General features: G+C 26.7%; 1 protein-coding gene across 10 annotated transcripts in view; it reads right to left on the reverse strand.

The window, feature by feature from the left end:
- LOC113375662 (protein phosphatase 1 regulatory subunit 12C) overlaps positions 1-17,562 on the reverse strand; it is a 173,164-nt gene that overhangs the window by 20,920 nt on the left and 134,682 nt on the right. For 3 of the 10 annotated variants that reach the window (XM_026615597.1, XM_026615589.1, XM_026615594.1), the window contains exons 15-16: positions 8,110-8,231; positions 7,719-7,809 (exon numbers count right to left, since the gene is read on the reverse strand). The exons of 5 other annotated variants lie outside the window; for them this stretch is intronic. In XM_026615597.1, coding sequence (XP_026471382.1) covers positions 7,719-7,809; positions 8,110-8,231 — 213 coding nt within the window. Of the gene's footprint in view, positions 1-3,848; positions 3,948-7,134; positions 7,222-7,718; positions 7,810-8,109; positions 8,232-17,562 lie in introns of those variants that run through there. 2 more of the 10 variants (XM_026615590.1, XM_026615596.1) reach the window with 2 other exon arrangements.

Consider the following 17,562-nt stretch of genomic DNA (forward strand, 5'->3'; position numbering starts at 1 on the left):
TTTTTCCATTGTATTAAGTGTCAACATATGGAAGAGTGAAGTTAGTGAACGAGAGTTGCCGACAATCGCGGACTCTCCCGATTTATCAAATGCCATTTATCATATGTTTTATTCTAATCATATTATGGCAATCGTATGAACGCAGTCCATGTAGTGTAAAGTCTATGTTCTATCTTGATAGTAAAAACTGACAAAATGCTATGCACTTGCTTTAGATATAAAACCTAACCTAGAAAACACACAAACAAAAAACAAAAAACAAAAACTTAGCATTTTGGTTGTTTATAATATCAAGAAAGCCTTACCATAACAACGCTATGTTACGATCTGTTTTATCAAAAAGTTGCCTCCCTAATTTGGAAATTAAATTTAGGAATCGTTATTGAAGATTTCGAAGTAGGAGTGAGACAAGGATGCTACTGATTGTGATTAGTTAAACCAAAGTGTAAGTGGCATTTTGTTTTGAGGCAAATTATGCGGACTCGATATGTGGATATAAGGAACTTTATAAAAATTCAAATTTAGCAACTTTTTTGAAATTGCGACTATAACATGTATACAGGGTGACTTAGAACTCAACGTCAAGCCAAAACGAGGTGATGATGTTGATCGTTACAATCGCAAAAAGGTTTAAAAGAAATATTTTTAATGTAGTTTGAAAATTGTGATCTTTTGAGTGCAAACCTAAAGCTTTAGTGAAATAGAAGCCCCACGTGCTTAATGGACGACCCTTTAACTTTCATTAATTTTTTTCATTTAAACTTTGGATTTGTATCCGTGAATAACATTTGTAGAACCACAATCAAAAATAATGATATAGTCGTACTGAGTTATCAAAAATTAAGACTTTTTGGTAAACTAAGAATTTATAATTGTTAAAATTAGTCGACAATGAAAAACTCTTCTTTTAAAAAAAATGTACTGAAGTATCTTGACAAGTTTTATCAAAAGTTATCGCATTTAAGTCAGGATTGTAAAATAGTAAAATACTTGATAGTTTCGCTAGATGAAAAAAATCGAGTAGAAAAATAAAAACTTAAAAATGACACAATTTTTGCTAGTGCATTCTACTCTCTTTAAAAAAATGTACTGAAGTATGTTATTTTTTAGCGCAAGGAATAGTAAAATACTTGATAGCTTCATATTAAAAAAATCGAGTAAAAAATTAAAAACTTAAAAATGGCACGATTTTTGCTAGTGCATTTTATTTTACTCTCTTTAAAAAATGTATTGAAGTATGTTGGAAAATTGTATCAAAAGTTGGCGCGCGTTTAATCATGACTGTAAATGGTAAAACACTATATAATAAAAATTTCGAGTAAAGAAATAAAAACCTAAAAATGACATGTTTTTTCTAGTGCATTTTACTAACAATCAGTTTAAATGCTATTTTTGTACGCGCAAAACATTTGAATTTCAGACTTTTTATTTTTCACTCGAAAATTTTCAATAATAAAATTATCAAGTATTTTACCATTTTGCAATCCTGATTCAATGCGCCAACTATTGTTGAAACTTTCCAATACACTTTAGTACTTTTTTTTTTCAAGAAAAAACAGGCTTTTTAAAGTCGACCAATTTTGAAAATTTTAATTCATAGTTATATTTTAATTTTATTCTAAAAAAGTCGGAGCAATTATGTGTATATTTTTGACTGTGACATAGAAATATAACATTTCTAGGTTACGGTTCCAAAGTTTAAATGAACAAAATTAGTAAAAATTAATTAAATAGTAAAAATGATCACATTTATACCAAAACTCTAGGTAGCACTTAAAAGCTCATAATTTTCCAACAACGTGAGATAATTTTTTTTCTATTCTTTTTAGGACCGTTACATATTTGATGTTGAGTTCTGGAACACCCTGTATACATAATTTGGAGTCACGATATTCTGTGCTGCCTAATAGATATTTTGAACTATTGAAGTTTTATAAATTTATTTTGTATTAATAACAAGTTATAAGTGTATTTACAATAATTTAAATACTGTTTATGATTACGATCTGATTGATTGATTTATTTGTATAACAAGAACAATAATAATTTTATATTACAAATATTTTCAAATGCAAAATTGAAATGATTTGGTTTGGGGGCGTCCATTAATCACGTGATCGATTTTTTACGGCCTCTGAAAATTAGTATTAACTTCTAATTAAGATTATTTAAACAAGATGCTACTTACACCATTTTATTTTAAAATAGTTTTTTATAATATCCAATAAAAAAAAACAAAATAATAAGGTACAGGATTTGGAAAAAAGCAATCAGAAAAGGAAAGATATGTACAGAAAATATAAAATGAAATATGAAAAAGCGAGAAAGAAAAATAATTAAAATTAGAAATGGTGTTCTCACATCATGAATCTGCCTTCGGACAGAACGCTAATAATAATAATAATAATGATAATAAAAATAATACCGTTACTTAGATGTAATCACAACTATTAACATATATTAACTATATATTAACATATGTCATTAAGTAAATTCTTGCGCCACCTGTGGTAGCATTTGTGAACTCAAATATTAGGGCACTTAAAAATGTTTATAATGTTTAACGAAATATTCATTCGCCGTGGCATCAAAATTAATTTTGCTGCAGAATATTTATTTAATTGGTGAAGCTGACACTCGTATGTGTGTTATCACAGATGGCGCAAGAATTTACTTAATAACATATGTTAGAAAAATATGTGAAACTTAATTGAATTACGGACTGTCTAAATGTTAATATTAAGAGCTAAAACTTTTAGAGATTTTTTCTTTATTTATTAGGAAGCATTTGAGCCTTTGGGAGCGAAGAAATTTGAAAATGTCCATATTGAGGACCACTCTAATATATATATATATAATATATATATAAATATATATATATATATTTAACACACAAGAAAAAACAAGCATATTCAAAACATAAAAACATCAACTTTCAACAAACAAAAAAACATCAAACTGAACGCAAAAATTCGAGCGATTTTTTTTAAATATTAATTTTAAAGAAGAAAACATATATAACTGTTTAAAAAATGCGACATGCCATTTGCGAGAAAGATGAAATTTTCCAAAGAAAAATCAGACATTCAGAATAAATAAAAACCAAATCAAAAAATATTATGAGTTGTGATTAAAAATGTATCAATCAATCCATGCGTGCGTTGTGATTAATATTGATTATGTAAAAAAAAAAAACAAAAACAAAATTAAAAACATTTCCTCGATTAGTGCAAACGTCAAGCCCTAAAGCCCTAAGATCACAAGACATTATACTACATGGACTGCTTGAAGGAGCCTGTGACGTCAAATGTCTGAGCGAACATTGCCGACGGCAATCGCGGACTCTCAAGATTGATCAAATGTCATATGTCATATGTTACGTAATAAAAATAAAAATAAAATGCCTAACATATATATATATATATATATATATATATATATAATATATAAAACGATTTTAACAGATGCATTCGATTTTATGTACATTTGTTTCACAAGAAAAATATTATTATTACAATTTCTTACAAAATTATCAGTCCACACCATTGCCATTATATTATTAAAATTAAACATGTGACATATGACATTTAATCAATCGGGAGAGTCCGCGACTGTCGTCGGCAACGTTCGCTCAGATATGTGACGTCACACTGCATTCTATGTTTGAGCACTTATATTGCGCCTGACTAGCAGTCCATGTAGTGTAAGATCAATGACTATTTGTAAGATTCAGTCGAAACCATCAAACGAGCTGCAAGCAAATGATTATAGAGCATCAAACCAATTTGATTGATTTAATAAAATAATCATTCTATTAACAAAAATCAGCTATAAATCAATTGATTTACCTATTTATTAGCATTGGCTGTAAGTTTGCTGACGACACGAGTGAGTGCTCGATTCTCAGCCCTCAAACGTTCATTTTCGTGTTTCAATTTTTGCAATTGCTACAAATTTGAAATAAATAAATGCCTAAGATTTTAACCAGTGTATGTTTTTTTTTAAATAATTTTTTTCAGTAATTGCATAAAATGTATGTTGTACGTAAACTTTAATATTCGGCGGAACAAAGAAAATTACGTGTGTGTATTAAATGATAAATTGAAATAATTTTTTGACCCATGTTCTGGAAAGGCCATGTTACGCTCTAACTAGCATACATTATACTACTGAATCATACTGAATATGGTCAAAATATCATGTATTTGCTGTGCATTCAAGCGTTTTACATATAAACTGCAACGCCACTCTTATGTTATGGTGCTGAGTCAGAAAGACCCTGTTATCTAACATCGTTTTTATGACATTTGTGCGGTTTTCAAGTTCAGTTTTCTATCTGACAACCTGAGAAATGCGCCTGACTGCACAGCAACCGCATGACTTTGTCTGATTAGTATGGAAAATTCTTCATAACATTGCTTTGCCATAACTTTTTTTGTTGTGCGGCAGAATCGGTTCCAAAGTAAATAAATGACCAAATAAAGCTTTAAATTATAGATAGCTATTTATGTTTTTCCTTCAAATAAAATTATTTTATTATAAAATGTATTTTGTAGCTTTTTATACTCTAGGAGACGATGAAAATTTGCTCGATGAATGTATTGAACGATGAATGTAAATGATTTTTGATTTTTTTTTAGTAATTGGATATTATATTATGTTAAATATTATGTCATGCGAATTTTTATCACGATTTTGATTTATGTGTTTTAAAAAAAAATTAATTGGAATAACAAAAGTTTTGTTAAAACGAGGCGAATAATTTTTTGTTTCTATTAAAGTCAAAAAACTTAATAATAACATTGAATTTTTTAAATAAAATTTTTAATAATTGAAACCGCCAAGAATCAACCTTATTTTTTTACAAATTTAAAAAAAAATAGTTTAGAAAACAAAAACAAAATCGCTAGATAAACTTTCTACTCAAACTATGTTATTGAAAGTTTTTTTTTTTTTTTTTTTTTTTTTATTTCTGTTAATTTTAACAATCAGATTACAATACAATCTATAAGTTAAAAGTTATGGTATTGAAAATCAAATCAAAAAGAAAAAAAAAATAGAATAAAGGAAATTAAAGAAAAGAATAGAATAAATGAATGAATAAATAATAATTAAATAATAGTATTAATAATAAAAACGATAATCAATAATAAATAATAATTAAAAATAACTTGTTTGAAAATTTTCCTGTGCGAAACAGGGAAATTATGTTGTTGACGGTAGATCGCTGGGCCATTTTCTTTTCAGGCGTTTTAATTTTTCGGCTGTTTGTACTATTTGCATTTCCGGATTGACGTGTGCATCCAATTTGTTTTGAAAGTTAAGAATAATTTCTATTAAATTATATAAATTTTTTGCATAAAAAAATAAATTTCTTCCTATATTATATATAGCAGAAATAAATAATTAAATTTTTAAAAATCTATTTATATTATTATAAAACTGAAATCTAATGAATTTAAACGAAAATAAAATCCCTGCATAACAAAATTACTTGAGTTGAAAGTTTAATTGTATTTTTGTATATACAATTAATGTAATTAATCCAATTTTATATTGACCCTACATGGGTTTTATATTAAATTTTTTATTAAATTGTTTAAATTTCATAAAATTTAATTTATTTCAAGATCAACTAAATAAAATAAAATTATTCATTCAAAAATTTTAAATAATTTCTTCTACAATTATATTTTTTTATATAAAACAAATTTTTCAAAAATGAACCGATATTATACATCAGATATCACTGTTTTATATTTATTTACTAAATTTTTAATAAATTTATGAAATTGAATATATTATAAATTAAATAAACGTGAATAAAACATAAAATAAAATTAATGAGTAGAAAATTGTAAATAACTTCTAATAAAAATTTCTAATTATATTTTGAACCAAATATTATGTACCACAAATTATTTTTTTAAATTGTTCATATTTTTTAAAAGTTTTTTGGAAATTTTAGGTATGTGATTGAAAATTTAAAAATATTCTCTAAATAGTAAATAAATAATTGAAGTTAAATAAATAATAGCTACGAATTATATTGTTATATAAAATAAATTTGATTAAACTAATATTATGCGTCAAAAATCAAAGTCTTTTGATACAGAATTATTTAAAACTTTATAAAATCGAATGAAAGATTAATGAATTAAAATAAAAACAATTTTATGAGAATGCCTTAGTTCAAGTATTTATTTGAAAATTGTAAACTATATTCGATCTAATCTAATCAAATCTAATTATATTTTTTATATAATTTTTTTTTAAATTAAAACAAAATGAATTATTTAAAATTGTGTAAATCCGAATATATTCTTCGTATGAAATATATAATATGAAAATAAAATCGCCAAATGTAAAATTATTCTTTTCAGGTGTAAATAATTTTAGGTGTAATAATTTTTATTAATTATATTTTCGGGATAAAACAAATTTAATCGAATAAGTATTATATGCCAGATATAAATGTCGGATTTCTTTTTAAAATTGCATATATTGCAACAATAACGAATAAACGTACATAAAACTGCTAAATATAGAAAAAATTATGTTCAAAATTTTAAATAATTTCCAATAATATTCTTTAATTTTAAATATTTTATATAACAAATGTAATCAAATCAAAATCACGTGCCAAAGATCTATTTCGTCGTCAAAATGGTTTAAAATCATATAGGATATCAATAAACGAAATAAAAAAATGTCATGTATAAAAATATTCGTAATTAATTTCAATCTGGAATTAATATCTAATTTAGTTTTAAATTAAGCAAATTTTAATTATGCATAAATTCTTCTAATATATAATGCATTATTCGAATATATGCTTATAAAAAAATAACTCGAACAGCATGTGCATTAGCAATTACTAAAATAATAATAAAGATTTTTATTCAAAACCTTAGAATAAAAATTTAAAAAAATAAATTAAAACCTTATAATAGAATTAAAGGATTTTCTTTATCCAATATAATATTATAAAAATAAAAGTTTTATTCGTACTCTTTTTGTTTGTTGTTAGTTGATGTTTATACTACTATTTTTTATTAACACGACATAAATAATAATCGACTGACTATAAATTAAAATGGATAAAAGAATAAAAAAATATAAGGAATTACTTACTTTTAGTTCCTCCTCCATTTCTGACAACTTTCTTTCCATCGCGCGCTTTTCACGTTTTTCTAATTCCGATAAAGCTCCTTTGTTTGTCTACAAAATAAAAATCCATTTATATCTATTATAATTCTTAATATTATTTTCAAAATGTGAATTTCTTTTTATTAAAAATCCAAAGTAGAATTATTAATTAATGAGTGAGTAAACAATAAAAGTTAAGTCGACGTAGCGCAGAAGGAACTTTGTTATAAAGTCAAAAGTAATGTTAAACCAACGTGGATGCTACGTATTATTATACACCTTAACCACCAATATCTAAATAATATCTAAATCAATCAATTTAGAAGAAAAAAAAACGATTTCATTTGTCATTTAAATCCAAAGTAGTTTTTACTTTTGCAGAAAATTTCATTAAATGTAACATCAAAGATACATCGACTCGATGTAACAAAAACGAAACTAAATCCAAGTTACGATGCAACATCTTTAGATGCCATGTGTTTTCTTTTCAAAACAGTTATAAAATGAATGTATTCAACTAATTTTTGTATTAGCTAGTAAATAGTAAATAATAAAAAAAATATACTGACTACATTGGTGACTCGATCGATGGTAGCTTTGGCATCTTTCAGTTCTTCGTTGCGTTTCTTCAGTTGCTCTTGTAGCCTCTCATTGTCAGCTCTAAGGAATAAAAAAATAATTAATAATAATAAAAATAATAGTAATAATAATAATAATGATAGATAGGCAAGCTGCAAAATTATTAATAAGAAAAGTTAGCATCCATGAATCAAATCTTAATAATTTAAAAAAGGAAATTGTTGAACAAATCTAATAGAAAACCATTTATGTATTGTAAATAAATCTATATAAATCAATATTTAAAATCTGATCATTAAAATGAGAATCATCACTAAAAGTCTAATTACTGTATAAATTCTTATGATTTTTATGAAAAAAAATGATTATATTTATATTTACTTTGCGCTCTCCCACAGGGCTTTGTAATCAATGACGTCACTTCCATTTTCGGTGACGTCATTGTCGTCCACCAGTGACGTAGACGAACCCAATCTCGAACGGCTCGATCTTTCTGAACCACTCTGAAAAATCAATAAAATATATATTAATAAAATAAAATAAAAATGCGCAAATATTCATTTTTTGCAAAATGAAGTTAAATCATATGGACTGCAAAAATTAAAAATTATCCGGCAGTGTATTTTTGATACAACAATAAATTACAATAATGTTATTATTCAATTTTCCAACTTTAATGATAATCTCAGAACTCTTAGTCAACAAATATTAAATAAAACATATTTATTAGCATAAATATACTTCATATCACTTTTGAATAATTCATCAATATTATGAAAGAAACTTTATTTTCACTTTTTGTATAATTATTTATCTACATAATACATTAAAACAACAGTTTTTAAAATACAAATAAGTAAAACTGAGTACTACTTCTCACGATGCGACTCTTCAGTGGCAAGTTTTACTTATTAGCAAATTTAAATAAGTTATAAAGCACTTTTAAAATTTTCTGTTATAAATTTGATCTAACAACTAGGATGTTCAGTAATCCTATTTTTATACCTGATTATGAGTACTTTATTTCGGACGGAAATAGGAACATCTTTATTTAAAACTATATTATTTATGTCCCGGCTCTGTATAATGTTTTATTAGATAAACTTCAAGTTTTTTGGCAAAAGCCGTTTGCGAATTTTAAAACAATAAATTTAAATCAACTCCAGATCAGATCGTATTGGTTGTTGTAGGTGTAGGTGTAGTAATGTAGTAATAAATCAATCGCCAAAAACAACTGTTATAAATTAAGTTTTGTTTTGGCGATGATTTCATCGTCGGTTAAAAATAATCGATCGAACGGATGAAAATACTTTATGAACTTGAACAGGAATTAAATTGAATATGAAGCGGATTGAATTTATTTTTAGAAAACACTACTAAGCAAAACTAAAAATTATTTTGAAGCATACAAAAAGCATTATATTTATAACAATGATACAGTAAATTTCATCTAATTAATCCAGATAGATTATGTAATTAAGGCAATAAACTTAAACTAGTTGAAAGTGGCATTTAGCCTTAAAGCAAGTTGCATGAACTTCCCGAAATGAGCAAAAATTGACTTAATCGAATTTGAAATTTAGATATTTAGATAAAATTGTCAACTGTTTATTTCAAAAATGAAGTTATCGCTTTCAATTAAAACTAAACATTGCGATTTCTAATAGAATTTTCTCATACACATTTAAATTAACTGTAATTATATTAATTATTTTGCACAGACGCGTGCTTGTATGCCCTAAAATTGTAGTTCAATATATTTAAATTTTAATGATTTGATAATGTTTGATTCATCACATCACAAAAGCAATTTTGACACAAATTTAGACTATAATATTTCTCAAACTTTAATTTAATTTTTAACATTAAATCATTTATCGTAACATTTTAGTATGCTTTATAAGACCATGATATCTATTGCCAAAAAAAGACTCTTAAAAATCGACAAGACACACACAAACTTTTTCCAAATTTGGTCTCATTCGATTCAGAAAGACTTGAAACGTCGAGAAAACATAATTAGCGAATCAGATTTTTTTGATAAAAACATAAACTTCCTCTTTCGGGAAGTTAAAAAAAATCAGTGAAAATGAAAAAAAAACAGGCGAAATTCAAAACAGCAGACAATTGAAAAAAAAATCTGAAAACCTAAAAAAAATAAAGGGCAACAAAAAACTGTGAAAACTTTATTAATAGAAACTTTATAAGAACTTTTAAAACAAGTCGCAACCTAACAACACAGTCAAAACTTTCAAAAAAAGTCATAACTTTCAAAAAAAAATTGAAACTTAAAAAAACAGTGAAAATTTAAATATACAGTTGAAACTGTATAACTTAGAAAACAGTAGGAACTTAAAAAACAAATAGTTGAAACTTTCGTAAAACAGTTGAACCTTCAACAAAATAATGGGAACGTAAAAAAACAGTGGGCAATAAAAAAAACAATGGGAACCTAAACAAAAAAGCCGAAACTTTTAAAAAACAGCCGAAACTTTAAGAACACAGTCGAAACTTTCAGAACACAGCCGAAACTTTCAGAACACAGTTGTAACTTAAAAAAAATGAAACTTAAAAAAACAGTGAAAATTTAAATATACAGTTAAAACTTAGAACAGTATGAACTGAAAAAGCAGTGTAAACTTTCGAAAAATAGTCGAAACTTTCGTAAAACAGTCAAACCTTAAAAAAACAGTGGGAACCAAAAAAATAGTGGGCATTAATAAAACAGTGGAAACCTAAAAAACAGCCGAAGCTTTCAGAACACAGTCGAAACTTTCAAAACAAGGTCGAAACTAAAAAAAAACAGTGAAAATCTAAAAATAGTGTTAAATAAAAAACAGTGAAAATTTAAAAAATAGTGGACAATAAAACAGTCAAAATATTCAAACTACAGTCGAAACTTTCAAAAAACAGTCGCAACTTTAAAACCAAAAATTGTCGCAGCTTTCAAAATACAGGAAGAACTTTTAAAATACAGTAGCAACTTTAGAAAAAAAAGTCGTCAATTTGGAAAAAAAAGGTCGAAAATTCAGTAGAGCAATGGAAACTTTAGAAAAAATTGTTGAAAACCTTCAGAAGAGCAACAGAAATTTTAGAAAAAGTATCTAAAATTTTCCAAAGACCAATCAAAACTTTAGTGAAAAAAACCGAAAGTTAACTAAAAATCGAGATTTATTATAGTATATTTTTATATTCATATTTTTTTTCTTTTTTCTCTATATTTGTCTTTAGTTTTTTCTTTTTTATATATTAACTATAGTAGATACACCACTGGGCGTATGTGCTAATTTGTAAACAACCAATTGTAAACACTTGTCAGCATTCTCTGCTAAATATAATTATTTTTATAGATTGCAGAATAAAAAAAAAAAAAAAAAAAAAAAAACTAAAAAAAGCAGCAGAAACTTTAGATAAGAAATCAGAACTATAGATAAAGAATGGAAACTTGGGAAAAACATCAGACAATTTACAAGAGTTATCGAAACTTTCAATCGTAATGTCAAGGCAACAATCAAGCCTTTAAGAAAACAGTCTAAATAAAAAAAAAACAGTCAAAACTTTAAGAGGATGATCCAAAATATATATAAATATCAGAGACGAAAATAATTTTAAACTATTCCTAATTCTAATGGGCTAATTCTGGAGTAACATAGACGATAAAAAAATAGATGGCAACGCTATGTTATGATTGTTTTTTGGTAGTAAAAACTGTGAAAATCTATCTGCTGCATGATCAGGGGTTTTACACATAAAACTGCATGATGCACATCACGAAGACGTTAACATAACATTCTTTCTGAATTTGTTTATATGTTAAATACGCCTGATCGTACTGCAAATGGATATACACTTTCATACATGTTGGTACCAAGAAATATTTTTACTATTTTAATAATTAGTTATCAAGAAATCTAAAATCTGTTGATAAAATGAGTAACTCAGACAATAATTAAAAAAAATTTTTTTTATATAATATCAATTCTTCTTACAGCATATCCTTCAGAACCAGCCAAAGAATTCAAACTGTGTGACCTCTTCCCGAACTCTCCACTTGCACTGCTCCTCTCGTGTCGATTCCTCGATCTGGACATTCTCTGCGGGGGGACAGGAGCCCCTTCATTACCAGAAAAAGAAGAACCCTTATTACCACTACCACTACCACTAGTTCCTTGATTACTACCACTCGTCGTCTTCGGCTGATAGTGCTTCGGACTCTCAAAAGCCAGGGTAAAAGTACTATAACCATTCTTGGAATACCCACTGTTGCGTTTGTAATTTCTCTTCCCGCTGCCACCATAACCGGAATTCAGAGAATTTAGGGATCCATGTAAACCGGTTCCGTAGGACCCATAAGACCCCAAACCGTAACTGGTGGAAGTCGGTTGTAGACCGTAACCAGAACCGTAGGATGTGGTTTTGTAGCTAGGACTTTGTGGTAAGGACGAGTAAGATGTCGAAGATGTCCTAGGATGGTGAGTGTTAAATGAAGACGAGGCTGACAGGGATGTAGGGTATAGATTGAGGTTATGTGGACGCGATGACGTCATGTAGTTGGCGTTGGAGGACGATGGTGGTGCTCTACTTGTGGAGGACGACCGGCGGGTTGAGGGAATTCTGACGCGGTCTTTGGTGCGAAACGACATTTTGGTAGGGGTGATTGATAGTTGAACGGAGTTGTAAGGGTTGCACTCAGTGTCCCAAGGTTTACACAGATAAACTTGTGATAAAAATGTACTTTTGATACATTTATTATAGTAGTGGTGCAGCAAGATGACTTTCCAGAAGGTTAGTGGAATCTAATCTTGAATCCAGGAAGTTAGTCGATAGAAACCTTTACACTATATCAACTTTTGTTATTATTTGAAATTATTTTTGTGATTTTTAACACTAATTTGGGAATTGCCAGAGATTTACTAATAGAATACTTTTAGCATCAAATTGTCACTGGATCACTTGAGTGATGAGCATCAAAATTAACCCAAAAGATTAGTAAACAGTGTTGATAGATTTTTCTCAGCTTAGTCGATTTTTTGTGGTTTTGAACATTTGCTGAATTAGATTTTTTTGCACTAACGCATCCAGATATTTACACAAATCAATTAAATAAATAATTGAGACACAAATTTATTAATTTAATAATTTTATTATCAATGTCACTTGATCACTTTTGAAGTGGCCACGCAAATTGATCCAGAAAATTGTTGGACTGTTATAAAGATTCTTTGTGTCAATATTTGGTATAGTCAATTGGTGTAATGGAGTAAATTGATGATCCAGAAAGTTAATAAATTAAAATTTTGACACTAAGTTGATTTTTGTGATTTTGTCAACACTTATTGGTTCAGATTTGGCACTTATTATCCAGAGAGTTACACAGATCAACTAATTTGGTAATTGTCAGCATAATTTTATCATCAATATGTCACTAGATCACTTGAGGGATGATCAAATTTAACCCAGAAGATTATTAGATTTTGAAAATTGTCACAAATACTCTAATATGAAGCTTTTGTCACCAATAAGTTGATATATCTTCTACTTGGCGCAGTGGTGTACAGAAATTTGGTGTACTGTAAATAGTCCAAAAATATTGTGGATTTCACACTAATTCAATTTTTGTTGAATTACAAAACTTTTCAGATTAGGTGCTGTGCCTACTTAATGTTAACTCAATTAGAATTTTTATTTATCACAGATTTACTAATTTGATGAATTTAACAACAAGGTGGTTCACAAATTTCTTTTAGCGTGTTGATAATCCAGAAAATTAGTGATCTGAAAGATTTTACACTAATTTTGAACACTAAAGACAACCAATTAATTACTGATATTAAAAATACATAAAAAATCTTAAACTTTCAAAATTATTAATTTAAACACTCTTCTTCCACTTGGTAGCACTTTTCCACTGAACTTCAAATTCTAAATAAGTTTAATAGGTGGAATTTATTTTAATTATATTAGTATAAAATTTAATTAATTAATTTAAAAAATTTTTTTTTCACAATTTATAATTTATTACCAAGTCACATATTGTATTTTGTACAACATCACATCAATGTCACAAATTCCACAATCTACACATAATTTCTTTCACCATCGGTTTCAATATAAATAATATTAATATTTCATTATTTAAATTTTATTTTAAGATCATTTACTGTATATTTATTTTATATTTCGTATTATTTCGTGTTTGAGAAAAAAGACGTGTTTCCTTTTAGAGAATCGAACGTTGACTGAAAGTCTGAGAGGTTTTTTGTTCGACGAAATCAGAGGAATACGTCACTTGACAGAGCCGTTGCCAAATTTTATAAAATAAGTATATATTTATGTATGTATGCAAATATGTATATATATATATATATATATATATATATATAATATAAATATATATTTAAAATGTTAGCAGCCAATAAGTCAAAAATAAAATGACAATAAATATTGTAAGATTTCTATCGGCCATAGATGTGTCATCAGAAGTTATAAAATAATTACAAGACGAATACGAATACATTCTGCAAACATTTTTTTAATATTTTATAATAAAAATGCACAAAATAAAAAAATTATATACTTTTAGTTTAACTATGAAATTCCGACTGTATACTCTGTTTGATTGTAATTTTTATTAAGAAAATGAATCATTTTTATGTGTATTTTTTATTTTTTTTAAATTGCATTTTTAATTGTTATGTTTAAATATCATAAAAATATAGGATATTATAAAATAGATATGATGGTAATAATTGTTGAATGAAGCCACACATAATATGTAAGTGTGGAAACGATTTTATCCAACTTGGAAAATTACGTGGTACAAAAAATTCTATTTAAAACTGAATAAATTATTGAAGTTAAAATTTAAAATTATTATTAAATTTATTGAATTAAAAATGTGAATTAGTAAAAGGTAACTCACTAATATTCTTCATTCAAGATTAGGTTGCAATTTAGGTTTTCTGAATTAATTGATACTTATCGATACTTTTAAAAAAAAATTACAATTTATCTACAATTTATACATCATCAAGAAAGAAATTTAACTATATCTAAAATTGTCAACTTCGGGTTATTAATGGCATTAAGCCGAAGTTTTCAAATTTAACCTACTATTTATCAATTGGTATTATTTTATCGATCTAAATTCAAGGTATGAATTTACCAGATTTTAAATTTTCCGGGAAGAAGTACAATTTATCTAAAAGTTTTCAAAAACATCCAAGAAAAAAATTTAATGTAATTATTTGTCTACAATTTTCAAAAGCTTTCATAAATTTCTTTTTCAATAATTCGAAATACACAAGAAACAGATTTAAATTTATAAAAATTTTCAGAAACTTTCAAGTAAGATATTTATACAATTTTCAAACATTCTCAAAAAAAAAAAAGAAATAAAAATTTATGAACAATTTTCAGAAATTTATAATAAGTGAAAATTCAGCGAAAATCTTTTTTTTCTGAAATTATAAAATACTACATTATTTACCACAAACCGATTTTAACATTTTTTTTCTAATATTTGAAAAAAAAACAATTGAAAATTTACCGAACAAGAAGAACATAACAGAAACTAGTGTTGCACGGCATCGTGCCTTAGGCAAATTGCTGGAATTTTCCGTACCATAATTTCAAATTTTTAAAAGGCCAGAAAATAAATGTTCTTTTTTTTTGATAATTTTAAATTTTAAATTTTAAATATAGAAAAAAATTGCCTTTTTTGAAAATACTGATAGTTTTTGAAAACAGAAATATTTTAAAAACTTGAACATTTTTGAAAACTAAAATTCTTTTGAATTTTTTTTGTTGTAAATTTTGAATTTTGATAAAAAAAATTGATAGCCGTTAATATCGTTTATATATTAGTAATTATATAATTATTTATATAAATAATATATATATCATATTATCTAGAATTGAACTTAGAAGTAGAATTACGTGCTAAAGATGGTGGCGCCTCTATGAATAGCGGAAATAATTATAATTTAATTAATGTCAAAGCGGTCGTGTTTGCAACCTATATATACTTGTTTATCTATTGTGCTAGAGTTCTATTTATATTATTAGTTGTTCTTTAAATTCTTAGTACATTTTATTTAGTTTTCAATATTTTTAGCAATTTTCATTATAACCATGAACGTATAATAAGAACTTAAACTTATAGAAAAAAAATCATATTTTTATTAATGTATGTAATAAAAATTATTGTTATTACTAGATAAATTTATTTTTATTAAATTTATCTATTATTCTTGGTCTCGGTCCACTCTGCTCCCACGCAGTAATAAAATGACAAATGCTTCATTTTAACACGACCATCGTCGAATAAAATAGGAAGATGGACCAGAAATAGAATCAAAACACGAGGACGTGTCGTTTTATACTAAATTCGTCTTTTGTAATAATCCCAAAGGGCTCCCAAATTGAAAAAAGGCTATTTTTAATCACGCGCGTGGAGAAAATGCTTTCGTTCGGGAGAAAGTAGGAGTAAACTTCAAATATAGTCTTACAGTTATTTTTAACTTTCCGATGGAGAATTCGTCAATTTTATGTTTTCTCGACTTTTTAAGAAATTCTGAATAAAATGAGACCAAATTTGGAAAAAGTATGTATGTGTATGCGTGAACAGATTTTTTGCCGAAATCGACGTTTTCGTTAAAAGCCGATCGATGTATCTCGATGAGGACTATCGTTTATCAATTTTGCGCGACGATCAGCCAAACCGTTTCTTTGTAAATCGCAGAAAAGTGTTAAACTTTTCGTCTACATTTAAGCTCATACTACCGAATCGATTTAAAAAAAATCGAAAACTCTTCGAGAGATATTAGTAGGGAATGACACTGATTAGTTTCATGTGAAAACCTACCGAGCCGTTTTCTTGTAATTAACTGTTGAAAAAACAATTTAAGCCGATTTTTTAAGTAGTAGAAGTATTTTAATTTTAAATATTCAAAAAATGAGTAGTTTTTTTGACGTTTGTTAAAATTAAAATTAGACGATTTACTTAGTATAACGATAGAGTATTTGGTCTTAAAGAACATAGTAAACCTTTAAAGTCCTGCGGAAACTGCTTCAATTATAAAAATTATTGATTCGTGAAAATTTGCTTTTAGAAAATACTCCGAGTTAACGTGTTCATTCGATTCCAATTATGTGTAACAAATCTACTCGGAATACTTTTAATCACTCGTAAATTAATTTATTTTATATTGGCTAAGTCGATTATTTACACATATCGGGAAGTTCATGTAACTTGCCTCAAGACAAAATACCAATACCAATTAGTTTTAGTATAATAATTTTAGTAGTGAATAATATTAAATTTCCCTGCAATTTTATTTCAGGAAACAAGTGCGCAATTCGCAATTCGCACTTCGGAGGAAATTCGAAAATAGAAACAACGACGTGAAATTTAAACAATACTGTAATAAATATTTTAAAAGGTACATGAAGTGTCTTAAACAAACTTTCTGGTTGGCACGTTTTTGGCAACCACCATCAACTCCTTTATTTCATTCACCTTCAATTAGAATTAGAATAGTGAACAAAGTGTTTACAGGTGTCGTACAAAAATAGATATCTTTCAGATAAACTATCAGGAAAATGTTTTTTGATCAATTATCTAAATCGGAAACAAATTTAACCTAAATTTTTATACAAAGCCTTGGCCATCGAAGTGAAAATCTCCTTTAGTGGGCATTGTTGCATATGTACGCCATAACTATCAGATATACATAATATCTACTATATAGCCCATACATAAATCGTGTCGTTGACCGATGGGTTGCCCACTCAAAGAAAAATACCAGGTGAAACATACAAAACACACACACA

This window comes from Ctenocephalides felis, unplaced genomic scaffold (assembly GCF_003426905.1).
Source record: "Ctenocephalides felis isolate EL2017-DRISC unplaced genomic scaffold, ASM342690v1 CF-g0.4_SCAFFOLD_01886, whole genome shotgun sequence".
In the NCBI taxonomy this organism is placed as follows: Eukaryota; Metazoa; Arthropoda; class Insecta; order Siphonaptera; family Pulicidae; genus Ctenocephalides; species Ctenocephalides felis.